This window comes from Teleopsis dalmanni, chromosome 1 (assembly GCF_002237135.1).
Source record: "Teleopsis dalmanni isolate 2A chromosome 1, ASM223713v2, whole genome shotgun sequence".
Classification (NCBI taxonomy): domain Eukaryota; kingdom Metazoa; phylum Arthropoda; class Insecta; order Diptera; family Diopsidae; genus Teleopsis; species Teleopsis dalmanni.
The window spans coordinates 83,594,165-83,621,470 of NC_051846.1; the positions used below are offsets into that span (position 1 = coordinate 83,594,165).

At 28.0% G+C, this 27,306-nt stretch overlaps 1 protein-coding gene across 2 annotated transcripts in view; it reads left to right on the forward strand.

Annotated features, from left to right (window-relative positions):
* The window catches only part of LOC119668518 (neuronal membrane glycoprotein M6-a), a 36,017-nt gene that overhangs the window by 3,453 nt on the left and 5,258 nt on the right, over positions 1-27,306 (forward strand). Inside the window, exons 1-2 of one of the 2 annotated variants that reach the window (XM_038078055.1) lie at positions 19,312-19,419; positions 22,025-22,347. The exons of the other annotated variant lie outside the window; for it this stretch is intronic. Coding sequence (XP_037933983.1) covers positions 22,140-22,347 — 208 coding nt within the window. The 5' untranslated portion in view covers positions 19,312-19,419; positions 22,025-22,139. Of the gene's footprint in view, positions 1-19,311; positions 19,420-22,024; positions 22,348-27,306 lie in introns of those variants that run through there. 2 annotated transcript variants of the gene reach the window in all.

Here is a 27,306-nt window from a genome sequence, read left to right on the forward strand (position 1 = left end):
TAATTAGCTTCAAAATTTATGGAGCCTTGAGAAAAAATTATTTTGATATATATATGTATATACATATTAGTAAAACTTTCTTTTCCTATTGTGATATTATTAAACTTACACAAGGAGGGTTTTTATGCATCTACATATAAGCTAATCTAACCTTATAACGTTATAAGGACGATTTAGAATGAAATTAGGTCAAATAAACAAGAAAATTATTATTGAACCAATTAAATTGAGAATAGTGCCGACATTCTTCAACATTATTAAGTTGAATGCCAGAGTTCCAATAAACTGCAAATTAAATATTGTATATTCGAGTATTTTTACCCCTAAATAAAGCATTACATTTTGCGAACAAAACACACAGTGGGCTATATAATTAAAGGGATACAATTGTGTGTGGGCGCGCCGTATAAGTTCAAATTACGTGCCACCAAAGGTGCACGGAACTAACTCCACTTTACTCGTCTACACGAACGAGGAAAGGTGTAATTGAATTTTAAATGAGCCTCCTTAGAGCAGCGAGTAGAGTAGCATATGTGTTCTAGAACATAACGAAATGTAAACAAAATTATTAAAATTTCAAATTTTATTGTAATTGCGAAAAAATTCCGTTCACGGTAAATATTTTGTTTCATGCTAATAACATTTTGTGTGTGAGTTGTAGATTTTTAATGAAGTTTGTAAATGTAAATTAATTAATCAAAAAGAAATAATAAACAAAAAAATTTGGGTGAAATTTTACTCAACTCGACTGTTTGAAAAGCAAAAACTCTTTAATATTTGATTTTATTTGCTAAAAAGTATTTTATTTTGGTTTCATAATTTCAAATTTCAGTCAACTTTTTCGCAATGCACCCTAAATTTGACAGGCGATTAAGTGACCGTCTATTCCAGAAGGATTATCCCTACAAAGTTTAAGCAAATATTTGTTTAATTTTTGTTATTTATGTTTTTAATTAATTCATTTAATTTTCAGCACAAAAAATTCGGATTAAATAAAACTTTTACTTGCTCATTTTTGAAAGCTTCAAACAAACTAAATATTACATTTTTTAATTAAAAAGTTTTTAAATATAAAAAGTTATATTAAAGTAAAGCAGACAAAATTAAAAAACCTATTTTAAATTAACCAAACTTCTAAGAATATGCTAATAATTATATTATCACAAAATGGACCCTTTCACACAATGTCTACCAGTATAGAAATCAACTATTTTTTATTTTAGTTCATTTTATTCAGTGATGAATAAGTTTTTGACAAAATTTAACTATATAGATAAAGAACAGGAGTTGAAACAGATTTTTTAATAACCAATACATCTTTCAAAACGGTTGAAAATACTTTCAATGGGCAGTCGATTTTCAACTGGAATCTCCGAACTTTTAATGAAATGAAGCCATATCACGCACCAATTAATTATGTCTTCAAACTATAAACAAACCACTAATACTCACCCACAAAATCACCTTTTATATTTAAAGGTAAATATGTAAGTTATTAAAGCTGCCACCTTCAACTCTCCTTTGTTCTCATTTAGTAAATCTATAAAAAAGACATTAAACGTCATGAATAAACATAAAGAAAACTCAAAATCAACTGCATGATCAGCCTGTAAATATCGTAACACCACCATTAATACTAGTAGATTAAAAATAATATATTTTTTATCATGCAACCTCATGTTATCATGTTTGCAATTGTTTTTCAATAACGATAAACATATAATTATGAAAAGTCCCAATTTAAATACTACTCTTAATAACATATATCCAAATGTTTTACTTACCAACTTACAAAGAATATTACCAAAGTCAACACAATTTTGATACACTGCTCCATTTTTTAGTTATAAGACCTTATATTTTTAGTAATTAACTGCAATAAATAAAAATGATTGATAATCAATATATTGAAGTCCTAATATTATTTATAACAACTCAATATAATAAATAAGATAAATTATTTAAAATATAAGCAAAAATTTAGTGAAGTTTATATTGCCTTGATTATCTAGTTTAATATTGCTTTTTTTTGACACGATTTGTATGGGTAATAATCTTTGACTCTTAAAAGGACATATTATTTTTATTCTTCATTATATCCTAAATAGATAAATTAAATACAGGGACTTAGAACACAATTTGATACAAAGTACTATTTCAGATTAAATCTTTTATACTACAACTGTTCATAACCGAACACAAAGTATTTCGCCTTATGCATAGATTGTCAGATTGTACTAATGGCAGATGGAAATAGAAGCTACTCCCTTAAAGCCATCCTTCTGGTACTGAACAAACCCGGACAGTCACATTGAATGTGACTATATGTTACATCTCGTCTTCTTGCAGATAAAGGCTATATAAGGCTATATAATTAGCATATGAAATGCCTAGTATATTTTTCAACTAATGTAGTTTATCTATAATAATTATAAGAAACTATTTTATTTTAACTAAATTTTAAAATTATTTTGAAACATATTTTTTAGACATATATATTTTTTAGACACATAATAAATATTGTTATCAGCACTAGAAATCCATGTTGTACATTTTACTCGAATAGTGGAGCATAATTTTTATCCAATTTTCAAAATGCTTGCGAAAAGTATTAGTTTTGCTATATTGTTCTAGAAAACCACCCAACTAGCACAGTGTGTACTTTTTAGTACTTCGATACATAGTGTCTGGATTTAATTACTATACTTTAAAGAAAAATTAAAACGATTTGCTAATTCGATCTTGGAAATAGTGTTTTAAGAACTTCTTAAATTCGCAAAAATGCTTTCTACAAAATTTGTACAGATGTTTAACTCCATCTGGTATTGCTGGTTCCTAGTCGGAAGTATGCCGGAACCTTAGCTATCGACCTAAAAATTCAAAATTTATTACTAAGCGATTTAGTTTCTTAAGTCTGTTTTTGTGTTTAAATTTTGTTGAAGATAATTTTCAATGCAATAAATAAACTGTTTGATTACTCATATAGACGACTCTTGCTTTCATTCAAATTTATTTACATAATTTAAGTTATGAAACTGAAACAAAATAGTAATCATAAATATATAATTAAGATGTTTTTTAAAGATGGCACACAACAAACATGTATAATGTCAAGTACGAATATCTTTTACTCATACATTTTAATATTTTCTATAAATCTTGTTCGCTTAAATGAAAACATTAGGAGACGTATTTATTTATTACAATGGAAATTAACATAATGGATCTTTAACTCAACTAATTATATTTTATATTCGCAATAAATTAAATTTAATCTCAATAAACAATTAAGATGGAACTATAACAAAATTTAAAGTTAAATTTATAATTATTGAGTCCAATAATGGCGAAGAGACACAATTGCATGATTATAGCTCCTTGCACTTGTGGCTCTTTATGTCTTGGTATAAATCTAATTTATTTTTTATGTAAGAAATTGAAAGTTTCAGTCAGCTATTGACAAATCATACTGTTACTTTTTATAACTTTGTATAAATATAGAAACCGTATTAGAATATCATTATTTATGGTTAAAAACTGTAAAAAGTCTTCATAATAAAAATAATAACTCTTCTTCAATGAGTTATTACAGTTATATAAAAGTGAATTATGTTGTTGTAAATATTTTATCGTAATACTTTTACTACAACACACACGTTCGTAAACTTTATTATATATACGACTGCAAATTTTCTGAATTCCTTTTGGAAAGTAAGGCCTCCACAATCGATTTCAATCGTTTTCTATTAGAAGCTATTCTTGTGATATCATTCCAAGTAAATCTTTTATCTTTTAATCCTTTTTCAATTGTTCTCCGCTATGTTTTTGCTGGCGCACTGGGTCGCCGAATACCTTGTGGGTGCTATCGCAATGTTTGCGTTGGTATATCATTTGCGGATCGTCGAAGTGTGACCCCAATATAGAACCATTTGTGTTTTGTTATCTCCGTTGTAACTTAGGGTTGGTGTGTTCTTCGCCACAATTCGGTGTTCGATAATCTTTTTAGCCAACGGATTTTAAAAATTCGACGAAAACACATGTTGACAAACACTTACAGTTTGTTTTATATTTTCTTTGATCTTTTCCATATTTCGCATGCGCAGAAAAGTACTGACTTGATTTGAGTTAAAGACGCGAAGTTTTGTTTTTAAAGAAATTTGGCTGGAGCTCTATATCTTGGGAAGTTTATTAAAAATTATCAACGCTTTGAAAATGCGGTTGTGGGTATGTTCGTCAGCTTCGCATTTGTCCGTAATAATGCAAACGAAATAAGTAGCGCTTTGAACACATTCTACCTTTCCGTTACCTACCGATGTAGATGTTAGGAAAGAGATGTCTTTGCTATAGCCACTTTGCAAAAGTCGTGTTCTCGACGTTGATGCTTAGCCCATGTTTTTTAGTGATTGTATTTAATACTTCAACTTTATGTTGCAGATCGGTTCGTCGATGCGTTAAGACACACAAGTCGTCTCCGTATTCTTTTAATCTTCTACTGCTAATAGCTATGCCAATATGGTCATTATCTCATGATATCAGTATTTATACTTTTAAGAAGTGACTACGCACATGCAATTCACGCTTTAGCAACCACTGCTCTAACCTATCCTAACTAAATTTAAAGTATGTTGTGTTTAAGTCGATACTCTAATTCTATATACATTTGATTTTAAGATTTTGAAGTATGTATCATTTTATAAAATTTTTAAAGTTGGTGTAAATAATTACTTAACATAAGTTTCACTTCAAGTATTAGAAAAATATTTGTTAAAGCGCAAAAGTGGAAAATTTGTTAAGATGTTAGTAAACCCACAGATAAAAATCTTTGACATCAGGTTCAAGTTACAAATGTCTTTGTATTTATCTTCCTGCTATTGAAATACGTTTCCTTTTCTATTTACTTTTTAGCCGCGAGGTGCTTATTTATTTTTATAAAATTTTCCTGGTATTTTTTCATTTTCTTACCAAAAACTGTGGCTATTGAATAGAAAACTGAGCCCTCCGCAAGGGAATCACAATAATAATAACAATAAAAGGAAGAAATACTGTTCTAGTAACGAGCTACATGCTGTGTACAGAAAATACAATCACTTATCATTCTCGCCAACCCTCTAGATGTTGCGAAATAAAAGACAAAGTACTTAACCACCCACCCGCCGCCCCTTGTGCAAACTAAAGTATAATGACGATAATACGAATGAAAACCGAAAACTGTCAGAGAACCCAGTACAGAGCACTACAACACATCAATTCGGTTAGCTTCACTTCACTTTTCTGACGAAATGTGTTGCTCGTTAAATTAAATCCCACGCAATGGCGGAAACGGAAACACATACACATTACACACAAGAAAAATCAATTTCTTTACTTCGAATGGAAAAACTGAAAAATGAAACAACAATTGCTCTGTCATCTTTTCCCTTATAAAAATTCCTATACCCTAACTTTCCTTACAGCACAAATCCATGCAAATCCAAATCAACCAACATAAAAAAATTACTGTAAATCAACAGCATCCAGAAATAACAAAAAAAAAAGAACATACCCAATACGTTAAAAAAATGTTGGCATTGACTTGGCTATAAGTCACTTCCGATATAACCGGAAATCACGCACAGTCCAAATTCCAGAGTTTTGCTTCCTAAAAGTAATCCTTTCCCCTTTTAGCATTGCAGAAGCACAGAATATGAACTCAATACTTTTTCGGAGCTTCCGTTGAAATTTTATCGTCGCTCCCTTCCAACCGCGTCCCTCATTTTTATTTATTCATGCGTTAAAAGCTACTGCCTTATTCTACATGTTTTCACAAAATGTAGCGCATAAATCTAATGAATTATTTTTCTATTTCATTGAAAATTGAGTTTTTATGATTTGTACTGGTGTTTGCCGTAATAGCCCCAAAATTATTTACTGCATCATCATTCTGGGGACCTTTTTTGTTATATGTAGTATTTCGGAAATTTCTAAATTTGTTTTTGAATGCTCATTGCGATTTTATGGTTTTCATAATTTTGGAAACACTAAATTTGGATTCATCCAATGTCGACGCCGAATGGAAAAGTTTTACTTTTGTTAGGAGTTTGTGTATTCAATCCATTTCAACTTAAACTTTTCCCTACTGATTAGCTAATTTATGAGCACATAACAGGAATTATGTATATGAAGCTGATATAAGCCAACTCAAATAAAATTATCAATAAAATTATGTAAATTTCTAAGAACTACCATGAAATTGCTTAACAAGGGATTTTAACTTTTATTTCTCTAATGAAAAATTAATTTAAATGATTTTTATGTTTGATAATCAAAAGTTTTATTCTTAAAGTTACACATAAATGTTGTATCGCCCACATTCTTTAAGTGTGGAAAGGATTTTTACACTATTCTATACTTAACAGAATTAAAAAAATATATTTAATAAAAAAAAAGTATTTTTAATGAGACCATCTATTGGCAATTACACGTATCTGCGAGGTACTGTCAAAAATTAATAAAATTTGAACGTTTTTTTCTAAATTTTTTTAAATTGTAACCTAAACATTTTAATTAATAAACTAAATTTATAGTATTAAGTGTTTATAATGTAGAGAAATAATTGAGAAGGATACACACTTTAAAACCGATCGGGGATACATAGGAATAGGAATAAACGGAGTACCAGCTCCCAACGTTGCAACAGACCCTAACCGAATAGAAAATATTCCGCCTTCCGAAGGAAAGCCAGAATGTCGACCGTTGTGGATCTCCTAATGTCAGAACGGAAGGGGAGTTCACAACCCAGTGACCTGCTCCTAGCCCAGATCAAGGCTAGGCAGAAACAGAGAATGTGACTGGAAGGCTCGTCTGCTTCTAAACAGAGTTTACAATCTATCTCTTCGGACAGACCCATTTTGTTAAGGTGATAACGCAGTCCATGGTGACCCGTTAATTATTCATTTAGATTCGTTTAGCAAGATAACATAAGATAGTAATTTCAGTAAGCATTGAATTATTTATTTCTTTTGTAATAAGAATCTCATATGTTTATTAAGTTAATCAATTGTTTCAGTTAAAAACAGTTTAGATTAAAATTTAATTTTAGCAATTTGAACAATACTAACAAAACAACACAAACTCTGGCGACAACATATTACCAATAATATCAGGTTGGTTTTTCAGATCGAGCTTGAAATGAGGGAACAGCGTAAATTAGGTAATCATCAGCGTATTATTGCTATAACATGTACTAAGAAATAGTAGTTGTCATTTATAAATCTATTGGGTGTCAGGATCTATAACTTCAATATACTACACTGGTTACTTTTAATAACGTATTTAAAATCCGTCTTTAAATGAAATTTATAGCTGGTAGGATCAGTATAAGGGTATATGTCACCTATTGAGCTAACTAATAGCGTATCAACAAATAAAGTTTCTCCATCATCATATAAAATAATAATTACAATAAAGAGACTAATTACTAATAAAAAGTTTAATATCAAATGTCAATTTAAGACGCTATTGACTGCCATAAATTATCATTAATATCAAATTTTATCTTTATAATATAGAAAGTGAAATGATAACTTATTTATTAAAATGGAGTTTTATATCAACCAATACCATCTATATATGTCTATATATGAATTCTATGTGATATATTTTTGTCTGATTTATAAATTGTAATTGTATTGTGTATTTAATATTGGGTCTATTAATACACTAACTTTATAAATGTCATATACGTATAATGGAAATGCAGGATGTAATAAACATTATATTGACCAAGTATATGAATGTTGGCTTTAAAACGATTTTGTTTTTTACTACACCTATTATTCGTATGGGTTTTATCCACTAATACCGATGTTAAATTTCTACTATTTGTTGCAATCATACCCAATAATAATACTAAATACTTGATTAGTAATACTAGATAAGTAGAACAGATCACCTAGTATAGAGGTATTTATTTGTTTGAATAATTAAACCCACTTTCAATGAAAATTAAGTTACCAGTTGTGCACACTAAATTCCAGTTCCTTACCGTTTCAGATTTTTGATCCGTTTGTGTAAATGAATAACCATTAAATAGCTATTAATAACTACATAATTATTAACATAATTAATTTTTCTTTCAATTATGCTTTCTGTATTCTCCTTAAATCAAATTCTATACTATATTTTTAACGTTCTTATTGTATTATTATGAACTTTAAGTAAACATAAGACTATAATAATATTTCTTAAATCTTCTTCTTCTTAATCTTCTTACTTAACTAGAAAATTTAAAAAAAATGTATACAACGAAATATATATATTAACGAGAAACAATATTTCGTATCATGCTCAAAGGATTAAGAAAAATATTTCCTTAGGCAATATGAGACTGTTGTAATGCCTTACTTTCATATAAAAGTATTTTTCAGTCTTTAATTATTATAATTTTAAATAAAAATAATTATAATTATTATAATTTAATTATAAATTAAAAATTATGATTCAAATAACATAAAATTATTTACAGTTGACTTAACTGTAAATTATTTCACTACACTTTTTTTTAAATAATAATATTTAGATAATATTTAAAGATACAGCACTACTATTAGCAGAAAGGGATTAAACATGTAACATGCCTGAGAAAACAATTTTTGAAAATATATAAAAGTTTAAAGTATATATATATAAAAGTTTTATAAATGTTAAAAAACATTTCAAACTTACCAAATTAATCTTTACTTTCATGTTTTTAAACAGGTTCCTTATTGACACCATTCATTTTTCCAAATTCCCAAAATCCCACAATTATTTCATACATTTAAATCACTATTTCAAAAGTGCAATATGTCGCTCTGTATGAATGTAAACAAGCACAAGTCCTATTGGTTTGTGCATATATATATATATATATTATATATATATATATGTATATATTTTTTAATAGATGAAGCATTTTAAATTAAAAAACAACACTAATATAGTTTGAGCAAATTAGTCCCACATTTTTAATTTAATAGCAAGTTTTCCGATATTTATGAGAAGAAACCATTGCAGTCAGTGAAATATTACTTTTTTAAGTATTTAATACACTTTCGAACCGACACTTAATATTTAATTTAAAGACTGGCAGAATTGTTAACTTAACTGCATAAATGAATGAATTTAGATGCTTTTATGAAGATGCTTTAAGGGGCAAAACCATAGTTTCATTTTAGAAAACAATAGAGTCAGCTAATAATTGCTTTAAAAGCTAGCTGAATTCTCTGAATATTCAAATTTTTTGAATCTTTGATTTTCACTGATACCAAAAACTATTTATAATGTGGTCACCCATACTTGGAAAAAGAAATAATTTCAATTTTCATAAATCTTTAATTAAAAAATTCGATTATTTCCTTAGACCACTGATGATGAGTACTCGGCAATACTCGAAACAACGTTGTATGGTCAGCCAAATTTCAATAAATTAACTAAATTTTTTTGTTTGACTTTCCTTTCTTTGCTATTCGAAAACCTTCTATATTTTTAATTTTAATCTTAACTATAAATAATTTATTCAGATAAAAGTAATCCTCATAGTCTCAAGATAAGGCATTTTGTTACTATGTTACTGAATATATGTTTTAAAACTGTAGCGGAATCCTTTTTTATATTACTAAAATTTAAAATATTATACATACGTATACATAATATATATAACAAATCTATATATATATGGTTCCAGATTAAAGTAAATCCGGAATTATTTTAACTAAAACTGTTAAATTTACCATTTAAACCCTTGAAAAAATTTTCAAAATACAAATTACAAAAGAACCAAAGCCCCTGCCGTCTTTGTGTATAATTAAAAGAAAACCTAAGAGTAGCAGCAATTATGCGAAATCATTAGTGTCATGTGCAATTAACCCTTCTTATTTAAACCTAATTAAGCCCTAAATACGGGTACGTGTGTACACAAACTTGAGAAAATCAGCGAGGGCGCCATGTGTGTATTTTTCCACAACAACGTTTTAGGTTCGGCTAAAAACGTTTTAAGTCGACAGCCTGCAATTTATGAAAGTTTTTATAATGCGGATAAAGATTTATCTAACATATATGCAGTAATTCCACACATCCAAATTTTTGCATTATTAAAACTATGCATGTGTAGGTGTCTCGTATGTAAATTTTTATTTAGATTTTTGCAGTTTTTCTTCAGTTTCGTCAGCAGCTAAAAGCATTCGCTATGGTCTGATTTCCACTCTGCCTGTATCTTACATTCATTGCACTCTTGCTAAATGTGCTAAATGAATGCTAGCAAATTTCACAAAAACTTATGAAGAATTCCATGCAACAGTAGCTCTTCATAACTTTTTATATTTGCTCTATGAATTTTATCATCTCCGACATTACTATTAAATGCACAAGTAGTTCTTAATTATGTCTACATACATACTAGAGCTCACATACCAACAAGCAGTACAAGCATTTATACAGACATCTATGTATTTTATCAAGCTTTTTTGCAACTACGAAACACATAGTGTAAAAACTCAAAATCCCTAGAGCACTTATCCTTTGTCATTTGGCTGTATGTCTTCATACTTCGTGTTCCTTGGAGTATAATAATATCAAAAAGTTTTTATTTAAATTTTTTTAAGCAACAAAAAAGCAAAACATTTTTAACTCAGCGATATTATGTACGTCGGTATGATGACAGTTTACTTAACACCATTTTAAAGACAAATATAATATACACATCTGCAAGATATAATAAAGATATAAATGGAACTGTTTAAAATATTTTTTTTAGATATTTTAGATATATTAGATTTAATAATATATCTATTATAAAAAAATATTTGCTCCTACTTCCACAGCAATAACTTTTTGCTGTTATTTTTGTGATCAAAATTAGGACCAGAAACAGTGGTTGACAGACCAGTGGGTCTATCAATCATTATATATTTATATCAGTATTGTCCTATGAAGAAGAAGACATTTCAAACTTCTGACACGATGCCGATTAATTAACAGTTGAACTAACAATTAAATTTTTATAGCATGATCCACGTTCTGGAACTACATCTGAAATGAAGAGCGTTTAATTATTTCGATCATTTAAATTAACTGCTAAATTTTTGTAATATGATACACGCTCTGAAACCATAACTTTAAAGTATATGATTTAACTTATATATGTATAGTTAAAGAAATAGAATTATATGTTATAAGTAAAAAATCTACAGAGAGAGAGAGAGAGAGAGAGACTACCGAATGCTAACAATAGACAGGAAGTTTAAATTGTAGTAATAGACGTTAGAACAAGAATAAATAATTCTCATATCTATATTTCGTTAAAAAAGCGATTCTTTCGAAAATTGTGGAAATATATACCACATTGATCAAAAAATTTCAGTAATTTACTCAGAAAATAATCGATATTATCCCCTTGAAAATACACCACATTGACTTTAACGTAATGACTCCAACACACACAAGATTTTTTATAATTGGAATTCTGAAAAACCATCAGAGCTATTTTAAATTTTTTGTTATCTCTTCTCGGAGACTTAAATAATAAAAAATCGAAAACACAGACGAAAGCAGAGGAATTCTCAAGAGCGTAGGTTTTACAAATCTCAAACTATGGTACTAAAATTTTAAAGAAAGTTGATAACAAATATATCAACTTCTGATTCTTGTATAAGGTTTAGAATACATAAATATATTTTACTCGAGTATATTACTACTCCTTAATAAAATGCTATCATTTAAATAATTATACAAAGAATGTATCTATATATATCCTCAAATATTAGTCTTAGGTAGAGTCAACTTTAAACTCCTTAAATAAATCTTCAGGAAAAATTATATACTATATATGTGAAATTTTTAAACAACAACAAAAAACATATTGTAAATTATTTTCACTAAATCAAGTGTACACACCATTTTCATATAAAAAATCTCAACATCGTATATAACGTTACGATTGGAAGTTAATCTCACCTTTATTATGCTGTAAATACCAAGATTTATAATCTCTTATTCATAACGACTGTTTTTATTATTATTACTTTAGACAACCTTATGGTAATATGTGAGATTCGCCATCAATCCTAATTTTAACTCGAATATTGATTGAGGCTATTATAAACCCTGCTCTATTCTCTTATCCGATGTGTTCACAGCCATTACATTTGAAGGTTTTCTTTTAATCATGAAACATATGTTACTCTCTGGTATAGTCAAGTTTTTTAAAGTGTTTAAGCAATTTAATATATTTGTAATTTAAGAGTATGCAATTGATTTATGAATTATTAAAATAGAATTTTGTAATCTAAAGTTAACATTAGTATTAATATTAGTATTATAGTATTTTTATAATATTTTAATATTATAAATTGAATTTAAATATCGGAGCATTTATTATGCATTATATTGAGTTTAATATCATCCTGGATTGCATCTTTAAACGATATTACGTGAGACAATAAAATAAATACCAGTAGATAATGACTACCACGAGAACCATATAGCATATGAACTATATAGGTAATGGTAAACTGTATAAGTTATGCTCTGAGTAAACATATACTAATACCTGTTATAACATAATATGCAAGTATATACATTTCTTTCCTTATAAAATGCATAAATTTGGATGAAGCCTAAAGGCATCTAGGCTTCTATTCACCTATCTAGAACTAAGAAATTAATTAACTAAGACAGGTCTGAAGTCTGTAATATTAACTCACTTTTAAGTAACCATTCCCTACGTCTGCGTAAAAACTTGAATTTTTACGTAGTTTTGCTTTTTTATAATAATGTTCAAAAATTCAATTTGTTATTTATTTACAATAATGTTAAGGCTATAAATATGTAATACCCGGATAAGTAATTTTGTACTGCGATGTATTACTAAACTAATGGTTATGAGTAAAAAAAATGATCAAAAGCAATTAATTGATATTATATTTGTAAAATTTTTAAATTTATTTAAAAATAAACAACATTTTAAATAATTGCAGTTTAATTTTATTTAAAGCGCAACAAAACACCTAATTTCCATTAATGCTACTCTACTTATTACTAATTGTTTAATTTATATGAAACCACCTGAAACGCTTCTGAAAAGCTTAATGGTGTTGTTAATGACAAATGTGTTATCATAAAATTAAGAGTCAGTCATATAGAATGCATTTCAATGAATAATAATGATATATATCTAAGTACAACAACACGACTTGAATGTACGACTTTATCGCATCAAATTTTATAGCTCTTAAAATAGAACTAAGCATAAAATAGTTTATTAACCACAATAGAAGTTTGCTTTCATCAAACACTCAAATTCTATTTTAACCGTTTTGTTTGTATATATAATATCCTGAAAGGATGTTTCAACTTTTATTGAAAATATACTTACTTGTTCCAACAAACAGTGACACATAAACAAACGAGATGGAGTCTGCGAACGATAAAATATAATTATTCCCAGATGGGAATAAGGAACAAAATGGTACTAAATAGAAAGTCACTTGTACAATCGACTTGAAAGGAACATCAACAAGAGAAACAAATTTATTATTTTGTTGTATTCGCAATAAACATACTAGGATACCAGAATGAACTGTCAAGCTGGAACAACAATAAAACGACAGTAAAACATTTCAACATTAAAACCTACCTCAAGTGCAATGAATTCGTGAATATTATTACAAGTCCTTAGAGATGAGCAGCTAAAAGCTATATGCCTGCAAGTTACGTCATTGGTTATAAAGGAGCTACATTATTCTGCCAGTCAAGAGCAAATTCTAATTGCCTTTTTTGTATTTATAGTCTCCCTCCAAAGCACCTCTTCACTGTTGTTCAACAGTTTATGGTACTTTGTAATAAAACCACTTTAGTCTGTTGGATGAAACTAAACAAACCATTTTTGCGGAAACTCAAAAAAGAAAAACGCTTAATGTCTTTCTACGCATTCAAGCACACTTCTGAGATAAACTCGTTCACTAAGCTCGAAAATAAATTTATTTAACAATTTTATTTTAATTTTCAGTTTTTAATTCAAAAAATACTCTTATCACGAGAATTACTGTTACTTTTTTACTGGACTTCCAAATATGCTATTTGAAAGCAGCAAATAACGTTAAACTGAACTTCGTAAGTTTCCCAAAAGTAGGAAGCCACAATTTTTTATTCATAATTGCGTCCTACCTTTTAGATACATTTACTCGTTTTGTGCCGCAGGAATTAATTTTCTGCTTTGCTTCCTCTTCATGAGTTGCGAACGTATTTATCAACGACTTGAAAGAGTGCATTCCAACGGCATAGCGGAGCATAATTCTTTGTCATTTGTATCATCAACTTCTTTGCGGAAATGTCGGTGATAATTCTTAGAGCGGATGTAAGAATATAATACTTGCATTTATGTAGGCAACATCTTGTTCTCTACACATTGATACGTTTCTATTTTGCCTTACAGTAATGCTGCTGTCTAGCCCTTAACGAAACACGAGTTACCCGTTCTGGAATGCACATGCATAAACGTTCAGGATATCATCAGGTATGAGCCTCTCATCCAGCCATAACGTCATGCACTTCACTTAAATGCCTTGACGAAGCGTATAAAGTGCATTTCACATACTTTTTGGGACGTTTAACTCTATGAGAAATTTCTGCATTTTTAAACGTTACGTGTACAGTGTTATGCTCTGTGAATTTCATTTAATATATTTTAAAATTTAATTTTTTAAACTCCATGATTTTAATAACTGAAAGCTCATAAAAATCAAGGCAAACACTTAATTATTTTTTTTTAGAATACTTTCAATTTTGGCAAAGTACCTAGCCAAAATTATATATATGTTCGAAACGATAGAGTTACTGAAATGATATCTACTTTCATCTATAGATGAAAGTAATGAAAAGTACTCATTTGCTTTACCTTAAAAAATATCTTTTCAATAGCTCAAACTAAAATGACTAATTTTTAAAAGTTGAAATTGTAAAATTATTAAACCTTTTCACAAAGAAAAACTTAAGTTTTTGAAAATTACACACAATCACTTTCTACAATTGCTTTTCATTTGAAACAATAATATTTGGGCATGAGTCCAAATATTATTATGGACTCAAAACGGGTTTTGAGAAAAATTTGCTAAAACTTATTAACAAAAGAAGATATGTTAGTACAGCTGTCAGTTATAATTAGGTATCTTTAAAGATAATTAAAAGTTTATGAACATAATTTTTGGTGTCATAAATTTATTTTATAATAGTGTTTAGATGTATAAATTTACTACGTTTCCACTCTGTAAGACTACTGGTGTACGATTACTAGGCAAAAAATTAATCTTCGAGTTTGACATTTGCTGACACCTCACGTACTACTTATTTGTTTATGATTACATATAACAGTTCACACTACAATGTATAGTATATATAAATCCATATTTTTTATTCATTTTACTTAATATGCACTCTATCTTAGCGACATTCGCCAATGAAGATATTGCAAAAAGCTAATAGTTAGTGACTATTAAACATCGGAATTCAATGAAATTGCACATTTTTATTTTGCATCCTAAAGATGTCGGACTTGGACAAAAATTCGTTACATGGACAAAGAAAGAGATTTATTTCATACTTTATCTGGATAATTTGCATATTTTTATTGCATAATGGCACATACAAGACAAAAGAAGTAGTTGTGCGCAAACACTGCATTGCTTATAGGCACTTTTTAAACATAATAACTTTAGCGCTATAAATATAGATAAACAGACCAGCAACTCTCTACGGGTGTGTGGTGTATAAAGTTAATATATAAACAAAACAATATCAGACCATATTTATCCTTTTTTGGCAAAAAAGGTCTGAAAGATTTTAATCTAACTTATTTACATAATGTTCTTTCTATGTTCTTCCCAAATACATAAACTCCTGGACGAGCAGATGACAAGGAAAGCAAAGAAAAGGTGGCGAAACGTAACCATCTATAGAATAGCTAGGATCATGTGTAGACACATATATGAGGAAAAGTACGCCAAGGATGTTATATCGTTTATCCGAAAAAACTATAGAACATTAATTGGTGTATTGACAGGTTGCTGTATGATCGCATCACATGCGCACAAAGCAAACCTAATTCGCAGCGATGCTTGTAGGAAATACAACGACCCGAATGCAAAAGCAACTCTGGAACATCTGCTGTGTAACTGCCCGGGTCTTTCGAGAACTCGACAAAAATACTTGGTTTTTGTTGAAATTCTAATAACATGCCCATCCTAAATGATGCACACTATCACTAAAAATTAAGACTCTGATCTAGTATCGAAATTTTTGGTCTGCCAGCATAACGTAGTCTAACCTAACCTTCCTATGTTTACAGTCTTACTCTAAAGTTATTTGGGTTAAAACAAGATATTGTGTTGTTTGAGTTATTTTTGATATTGTTTTCGAATAAGTAATTGGTTAGTCCTCAAAGCGAGTTTAACGAGAGTTTAAAGAATCTGAACCGAGTAAAATGAACACATATAAGCAAATGAAGTATCAACTGACTGTTACGCTGAGTGGTGTGTAGAAGATATAATTAATACTTCACTATTTCTTTAAATATTCAATCGTATCAATTTATAGAACAAATATTTTATACTTTCATAAACTCAGTCCCATTTGATATTTATTTTTTCATGTCCTTTATATTCTTTTCAATATCGCTGCAATTAATTTTGTACTACATGAAGGTTTCCCGATTGTAGTTTTATAGTCATCAAATAAACATTTTTGTTTTAACAATATTTTAAATAAATCACACTTAAGGTATTCTTTCGGCATAGATGTCGTCCTAATACTTTAGTCTAATGTTCATATGTTACTCTTGAATATTCCTCATTGTATCAACTTCATTTCAACCTCATTTGTATCGACTTGTTTATGTGTTTAAATATTTATGTATTTTCATTTTCTTCTATATCATTATTCAAAAGCAAAATACTGAACTATACTGTAAGTACACACATTTATGTATGGACTTACTTTTTTACATGAGCAAGATTCTTTAATATTCATTAAATGTACATACAAATTTCAACAACCTTCGAGCATCCTTTCCTTGATTTGGAAAATCCTTAATGTCGAACGTTTTACGTGAATGATGCCAACAACTGAACGCTGTCAAAATAAATCAAATCGAATAAAATGCAAAATATTATTTCTAGAAATCACTCAAATTACAATTCTACACGTTATTTAAGATTTTATATTTTTCAAATATTATGCTACACACAAAAATAATTTTACATTTTATTTAAAGTTAACTTGAATATTTTTTATTTAACCAATTTTTTGATGCTTTTAGCTGTTTACCTTATGTTAATTTTAACGTATATATTTGAGTTGAATTAAGGCAGTGCCTTCTTGCATCAGTGAAGTGAAGAAAATTATGTGATTCGTAATTCATTTGAACTAAATTTAGTTTAGTTTCAATGTATGACTTTATTACTTCCGTAAATGATGTTGATAGTTTTTTTAGGTATATCTCTTTAAACTTAATTTCTACATAAGCCAATATCTATGCATTTTCTTAAAAATATATCCATAGTAGTACACAGAAATATAATATATCTTAGACTACTTCAGTCTAAGATACTAAAGTAATTTTATATTCTCTCACGTCAACATATGATCTCGCAAATGTGTTGTAATGATACTTTCCTTGCAGTCGTTGCTATTCTGGAGTATTCTCAACCTCATCAGAGTCGTCATAATAAATGTTGTTAATTGTGATCAAAATATTCAAAGTCGTGATTTTATTGTTAAGTAAAGTTAGATGAAAAAAGTTACAATAAGTAAGTTAAGAATAATGCTATGTGATTTTTTAAAGTATATATTTAAATAAATTTGTTTATGGATGTTAGTTATTTTATTGGCTGATAGAAGAGAGGTATCCGCCACAGTAGTCCTTAGTATGAAATTTGACTGAAATTCTCCGGGATGTCGTCTTTCAGAGCTCTCTACATATTATTTGAAAATTTATTGTAGATATAGTCGATAGAGAATATGTTTTCTTTGTTACAAACAATTACTTCGGATACAGTTGACGTCAAACCACCTGTATCCTGGTAATTTAATGTAACTATGTTATTCCTTCAGTTCGAATATTTCTGCTATAGAAAATATCCCTTCGCGTGTTACAAAAAATTACTTCGGACATAAATTCTAGAGCGATATTAAAAGTGTCAAGATTTGATACTTTTAATACGCTAATGTGAAGACTAGTTTCCTGAGAGAGGAAATGACTATTTGCATTTACCACTGTTTAAAAAATTATAATAATATTTATACAAATTTTTTTTACTGTTTCTGTGTAAAAGTATTTTAAATGTTTGTATATGTTATATGTATGTGGGGGACTCGTGCCTTTCATTATTTTTCGTACGCTGATATCTGCGATCACCATGTAAATCCTTCTAAAGTACGTATAAACATCACCAGTCGCCCACTCAAACGTTGCCTAACCTTTATATATATAACTATATGTAAATACAATATATTTAAGACCCAATTACGCTTATTCCATAGATTCTTCAGTAGTCCTAAACTGTAAAAATTTATTGGAGATTTTTTTTTTCCGAGATTTCCGAGTTTTACTACGCTAATGTGAAGATCAGTATGCTGTAATAAAAAATGTCTTGTAAAAACATTAGGATCTAGAATTGTGTTTATAACTTGCATTTAACACTATTTTAATAACTGCAATATTATTTATAAACATATATAATTTTTACTATTTCTGAATATAAAAAATAAAAACTAAGATAATAACGTGTGGATATATATGTATATAATGAACTCATTACAAGTTTTAGGAAATATGAAATGTTCTTGACTATTGTAACCAGATACCTATATTTAATTTTGTAGTATAAATGAATATCTATGTCAAAGCTTCAAAAGTACTGTATGTAATTTGCACAGAAGACAATATACATAAATTGCATCTAGAATTACATATTCTCTGATGTCTTCTTTTTTACTAAATTTTAAACAGAAAGCAAAATTGTATTCAAACAATGTTGTTAACTCGATTGAAACTGAACTGCCTTAGAACTAACGAACAGAACCAGAAACAATAAAGAATTCAAAAAAAGAGCATACAGAGTTTTACTCAATACAGAACAGAACTTGTATCTTGTATCTATCAAGCACGTTCGCTTATCAATAGCAAGTAAGCGAAGATACAAACCTAAAGAGAGAGAGACAGTGTTTTGAGTTAGGTCATCTACCAATAAACCCGAAACGACAAGCATAGCTCCATTAAATATTTCATTTACTGGTTCATTTAGTTTAAAAGTGAATCGCAACCAGCTAATACGGGCAACAGGTTGTTTTGACGTACTTCTCGTACGCGTTTCCCATCAGATATAGATACAAAATCACTTTGGCTTTGTGGTTAGTTGGCTTTAGCTATTTTTTTTTTTTTTTTGTAATTAAAAAATGTTGAATGCAACTGGAATTCATAAAGAAATGCCGTCAGAGTCTGATAAAGCAAATAGAAAAAATTATACAATATGTGTGACGTTACGATGACGAACTCTTGTGAATCATTTTTTTGTTTAAAAATTAATATTAAAAAAATCATTTTTGTAGTTTTCAATGAAGTGTGTTAATTGAAAAAAATTTATTTTACTTTCAATGATTAACTGAATTTTAACCGAAGACAGTTTGCAAAGTTGCATGAAAATTGCATTGAAAATAAATTTTACAAAAAGAAAATAAATTTACAATTATACATAAGTGTATATTATTAATGAACAAAGAAAAAATATTTTTATATTTATAAATATTTCATACAAAAATTAATAAATTTCTTGTGAGTAAAAAATTTACTATTCAAATAACTTTTATCATATTATGATAGTACAAATAAAGGTAATATTTTGAAATAAAAGATATGCTGTAATTCAACAAATAAGCTATCAAAGTAGAACTTTTGTTATCAGTTCCAAATCGCGTTATCATTAAATTCGTAATTCGTAAAATTCAAAACTTTGTGTAACAAAAAAAAAAAACGTTAATCACAACAATACCAAATGATAGTAAAGTCTGTTATAGTAAAAAAAATTACTCATATAATAATTGTTTTTAATTTATAATCGAAAACTGGTTACCTTACAGAAATAAAACTGATTGACGAAACCATAAAAGATCAAAGAATTCTGCTTAAGAAGAAGCTTTATTCATTACTTTGTAATGTTTATACTGAAAAAAAAAATTATGAATAAGTTTTTAATTTATTTTGTATTCCAAATCCACAAAAAGTTTTTAATATAATATATATAGTTTAAAATAGATTAGCTCTTATATAAAATGAACATCGCAAGAGCTATGTAATTAGTAATTATTTGTTTTAAATTGAATTCTTAGTATCATTCAGTAAAATAATTAAGATATCCATTGAAAATGTCACAGCGCATAAAAAACAATTTATTAAATTAAAGTTATATTAACTACAAAATATACCCTTTGAATGCACTAAAACACAGAGTCATAAAACACATATGTATATACTTTCAAATAAACAATAGCCAAAGTGCTAGCTAACATTACGAATAACAACATAGAAAAAAAAAAATTAAATAAAAACTAAATATAAGTGAAGAAAAATTTTCTTTAGCAAAACCTATAGATAAGCTTGTACTAACATGCTACAGGACTATCACTTAAAGTGATGTTGAATTTATGATTCCGTTTTTATTAGATTTTTATGTTATAAAATTTTAACAGTACATTGGTGAATGGTCCACGCTACCGACATATGTAATTGCCAGTAGATGGCCTCACTTAAAAGACCTACTTTGAGAAAGTTATAAATATTAAAAAATATTAGAAATTTATCGATAAAAAATCTGAGGTTCTCACTTTCAATTTCTACTATTTCCATTAATTTATTAATTATTTTTCCAGTAATTATTACGGTCTATTCTGATTTCCATGTATCTTGGCCTCTTACAATAACTACCCACTTCCTAAGAGACTGTGACATTTTAGCGTTAATACCCAGCAGGGGTCCTCATATAACATAAAAATATAACTCTTAATGTATGTATTCCACTATCTAAGCTGACGATTATATTTTATCGTTAACCCTCAACAAGATTTTCTGCTCTTTGTATATATGATTTAAAAACATATACATAATAATAACTCATAAGGTTTTCCACTTTCTATACTAAAGGTGACCTTTTATCGTTGATCTTCAGCAAAGTTGCTCGATTTTGAAAGATATAATATATAAATATTATGCTTTAATTAATTAATTAATTATTTTAATTAATTATAACATTTGGTTTTATAAAATGAAACACCTGATTATTGTTTAAGTATATCATTTTTGTATTTCTTAGAAAAGTTTAATTCAAGAATTTATTACAATATTAACTACATACATATTATATATATTTTTTTTATAAATGCTTTAAAATAACATATGTGTTATAAATTCTTTACATTTTAAATATTTTTTAACAATTAAACCAAATCTAACTAGTATCTTAGCTAAACTATTTTCAGTGCGGGATCACGTTACTAAGTTTTTCGATTCAATAATATTCGTACATCAATTTTATGTTATATATACGCTTGGTTTTAAAATACTATCTTCATTTGGTTAAAATATATTTATTTTTAAATTTAATTTTTATTAAATATTCGAACACGAAATAAAAAGTTCTTTGAAAATTAATGAAATCAACTCTGATTACTAGTATATTAGTACATATACTAGTGTCTACTAGTATGTGGTCGAAAACAACTATGTCAAATTTGTTAAAATAATTAATAAACAATTTCGCGTATTATTGTAAATTATAATAAAATTATAAAACTAAAACTAAAAATTAAAAACAAAAATCTTGTTTTGTCAACAAAATTTTTTTGCTTATAAAAAAACAATTCAGACTCTGGAGACAATAAAGAGTGAACTATTACATTATTCAACATTATTTTTAATGAATTACAAATAAAAACTAACAATTTATTTTTAATTTTATTTTAGCAATGTTATTTTATAATATATAAGACAAAAATTCCAACACATTCCAACGAATTTCGAATTTTGTTAATACAGAATACAGAAAATAGCTATAAAAAATACTAAATATTTACGAGATATGCCTTCGACCAATAAAAATAACCGCGATCGTATACGCGATCCTCGAGAAGAAATTTTGCTTGAAACGAATTTCGAAAACGACGGTGTGCTAACGCGTGCCTATAATAATAATCCTTATAATAACGGCACTGCATTACACAATCGACGAAGGAGCACATATCGTTCTGATCACTCTTTAGACCGATACACTGAACGTGGTGATGAAGGTATGGACAACGTCATTCCTATATATTTCTTTTATGCACAAAAACTCTGGCTTTTCTTAGATTTGTGCTAGTAGCCTTCTAGTCTCTAAAGCCTTTACTGAAATAATATATTTGCACCAAGAATTCTTAATTCCTCCGTAGAATTAAAAACAATATGCTTTTCATTACGTAGGCATATGCTATTTTCTTAATTAGTATTAAATAGTATTAATAGAATTTATTTTTTTCCTTTCACAACCTCTTGATTTGATCTTAGTTTCTTTAATTTTTTGGGTCACAAATTTAATATAAAACTTTTGTCAGTATCATTCATTTTATTTGTAATTGGTTTTGCTTCATTTAGCCGTTGTAGAGAACGTCTTGCGATGTTCTTACTTTTTTTATGCAATAGACTCCGCTTTGTTCGCCTCATAGAAGCACAAAAGAACGTTAATTAATTTTCTTCTTCATCTCGGAACGCACTTGAATCACCCGCAATTATTCGTTTTCTTCACATTTGAACCTTTTGTCAGTGCACTTCATTTAATTAATTAACCACTAAATTGACTTTTGGGTTACAAAGTTAATTCGTTGTTAAACTTGGAAAAGGAAGACGAAAACTTTAAAATTGTTTAAATTTATAATATATTTTTTAAAGATTCATACATAATCCAAATACCAACAATATTTTATTTAGAATTAATAAAAATTAAATTTATATAGGAGTGTGTACTTATTTTTAACTGATTTATTATTTTATATTAAAATATTATTAAATTATAAATATAATAATTAAAAGTAATTTAATTAAATTTAAATTTTAATTTAATTAAAATATTATTAAATGATAAGTAAAATTATTTACAAATCTGCTTATAAGATTGCAAAAAAAATAAAGATTGTGAATGTTTAAATCCACTGGGTGACCTAATTGAACTGCAATATAATTCAAACTTATTCCATTATTCATACAATTATTATAATTCAATTATTGTTGACAAACTTGGAGACCATTTGTTTTTTAGAAATAATTTTGTCACAATAGGAATTCACGCATATTAGTGTGGTAGTGCTATATTTAAGCGAAACACCAAAAGTTGGAATCACTCTAACTAGCCCTCAAATATCGCTGAACAATTCTCGAATATTCTGAATACTCTTTTTTATATTTTTTTTTCTCAAGATTTTAGAGTGTTTAGCATTGCTATTTGTATGTTATGTACAGAGTAGAAAACAATAAAACTTAATAATATATCAAACATTATGGTAGTGTAGACATAAGCTTACAGTTAGATATCTTATAAAAATATTGGATACCTATGTAACTAAATTAATAATGTCCGATATACAGACTACGCAATTTATTGGAAGTTAACGTTTTTTGATCTACTGATACAATAATTATCTCTTAATAAACACATTTAAAACAAAAGTCATGATTGCTATAAGTCATAACTAATCAAATGTTAAGACAAAAGCAGGGTATGGTATAATAGATAAGTTCAATAACATAGGTTATTATAACTTCTAATAAACACCGGCGACAGTTTTAAAGAAATTAATTGTCGCAATATAATAGCGCGTAGTTATAGCAGTCTATGCTTCTAAAACATGAAATCATAAATATAGATAAGATCAAAGCCTATCAGTGAGTCTATATCAAGAAGTCTTAGAAATTTAATATTCCGTTTTTGAGGTACTAAATATAAGATCCAGGTTTATGGAAATAATCATAATAATCTTCTTCTTAATTATCATAATTATATTTACTTCTGTCAGCGATATGATTTGGTATCTTCGAAAAACTAATTGTAGAGACTCAAATAGAAGACTTCTATTTCTTTGGTGGATCAATTGCAATCTTCACTGGGAAAAACCATGACTCAGGCAATACACATAGCACAATATCGAACTACGCGATGAAGTTTAAAGAACAAGATGCATTTATATTACTCTAACAGCAATGGATTCAGATAAAAATATATATTTTATGTGAAATCTTGACTCCTTAAATCTGAATCTCACAGTGAAACCAGTACACCACTTTATGATATGTTGTTTAATTAATCAATTTTTGACTTACATAAACCCTGAACCATGTGGATTTTTTAAAAAGGTGTTTTTTAGAAAAACAACCAATTAAATGGCATATCTGTAGTAGTAATTAATAATTAATATTATAAAAAAAATTAATTTTTAACAAGAAATTTAATTCATAACAAGAAATTCAGTCAGTTTTAAACTACATTTAATATTCCTGTAAATGTTATATGAGGATAATTAAATGCTTTGCAAATTCCCTAAACATAAATTATCTTTTTATTCTATATATACATATATTTTTTTACATAAACAAAATGTAAAAGATTGATTTTCTGTGCGTCTAATAGCTTAGTTTAGCAAACCACAAACACTTTACTACAATAATTAATCCTTAAACAACATCCCAGCATACCACACTCATGGAATAACATTCCACATGAGAATACCTAAGCATGCCTTGAGCACAGATTATTGCAATTTCATTGATTGCATCTGTGTTTTGTGTTTGAGTTGTTACCAACAGACTCGTATTCCCCCCTCCCCTCCCCTCCGACGTATTTAATTCGATTTATACAAATTAATTCGCACTTAAGCTCACACAAAACACCTGCTGCCACTGTTGCTTCTATTGAATTCACAATCAAAAGGTTTACAGGATTTAGTTTACAATTCGATAGACACAAAACAGCTCCTACTAAATCCCGATTACACTTCATTGATAGCATCATTAACCAATGATCTAGTATTTTATCATTCGTTAATCGCTTGCGAAATTGACCATAGTTACCATAGTTTAAAAGATTTCCTCTCTATTTTCAATTAAATGGCGAATACATTCTTAAATTTTTTTAATATTTAAAAGTTAAAGTCATTAGGGTTTTTTTTTCAAAAAGTATATGTGCTTTACTGTTAATCGATTGTATTGTGATATATACCTTATAAAAATAAGTTAACTACATCACATGGAACTTTGATGTCTAGTAAACTCTATTAGATCTAAGGTAAATTATTTGAAAAAAATATAGTATGAAAGTATATTTATTTACTTTCAAAATACTTCTGTTTAGCCTCTAAATACTTATTAAATACTTTTAACCTCTAAATACTTTTTACATACTTTTAGAATGTTAGCTTAAAACCTTATAAGAATGGTTTTAAGCAATAAAGCCATAGTAAATAGTAATAAACCTTAACGAATTAAGACAAAACACATTCTAACATAAATTAAATAGATGTTTATATGAAATGTTTATCATTATTGGTTAGTATAGGGTTGGTTGGTATATTGGTTGGTAGGTTGCAGTGGCAGGTCATTAGATAACTACCATGTACCTCAATCAGTGATTTTCCGCCTTTTTGCTACCACATTCCACGCAAAAACCCTAGTATGAAAGAGTTGAGACTAAATCCATGCCGCCGAATTTAGGTAATTTAATAGGTCTTTCGTTTTCAGCGATGAACAGTCTGATAAACTTCAAAGACTATCAAAACTATCTTCAAATATTATCCTAACTGTTCGAAACTTTGAACATTTTGATGATCCACAATATCAATCATGCCCGTTTACAGCAAGCCGCTCCAAAATGTTCGAACATTAGAAGGGATTCGAACACTTTAACGAAAAAAAATAGCTCGAACATCTTCGTGCAATATGGACATTTTCGAACCTTAGAAGTATTCATTCCAATGATCAAATCGAAGCAAACCCGATCATATATTTAAAATTTTTCTTGATAGAATATAATCTAGAATTATTTCTCCATTATTTTCATAAAATTGTATATTGAAAATTGCTCAAATTAGTAATTATATTTCATTAAGGTTAGTAAATTTATGATATAAGATTAATTCCGTTATTGCTACATTGATAATTCCGTTTATCAAATCTTTTAAGTAATACAGATTTTAGAAAAATAAATTAATTAATTTTCAAATATTAAGTGTTTTTGCTATATCTCGTAAATGATCTCACAATGTAAGATTTAACATAAATTGAATAATGGATATCATTCACATTTACGTAAAACTAATTATAATATAAATTGAATACTCAATTTTTTCTAATTAATGCTATTAATTTAATTTAAATTACCATTTATTGATGTTATAAAAGTTACTGCAGATAACGACTTTAATGAAAACGAATATCTTGTCACCTACATCTTTATCTACGACATTGAGAAGTGCTTTAAACATATTTCGAACTAATCAAAGCTTATAATATTTTGAATGTGCTTGAGCACATCGAACTACTCGAGTTGAGTAATGGTCGAACAATTACCATGTGTTTACACTAGCTAGACTTTAACAAGATATTTGCACATGATCTTACTTTTTCATTGCATGTACAAATTGGAAAATAATATGTACTCGTCAGTGACGACGCGTGCCCTATTTGGAAGGGTGTGCGGCTCTTCTTTAATGTTTTTTTTACATGTACCACTTAAATTAAAATATATGAGATGTTTTATTAATAATAACCATATTATATTAGGCAACAATATATTCGCAATATTATATTAACAATTCATTAACAAAATAACATATTAAACAAATTAAATTAATAATTTATATATAAATTTAATATTATATCAATATGGAAGAAACAAAACATTTCACATAATTCTCGTAACATCAAACCAACTTTTTTCAAACAAAAGAGTTTGTACTTAGAAACATACATGTTTGTGCAGTGATCAAACAAAATCGAAACCACTTGCAATGTGCGCATAAGTACCCCGCACCATAAGAACAGAAATTCGTGGGTGCTGCTGTTAAAAGGGGAGAGACGAAATGTGATAGAAATGTATGGTGAGATGAGCTGCAAACTTAAGCCGCTCATGCAACCACTTTGGCAAATCATAATGTTGGATTCGTATGCATGCAGATGATATTCGAATAGAACAGAAAATTACTCTCATACAATTCTCACTATAT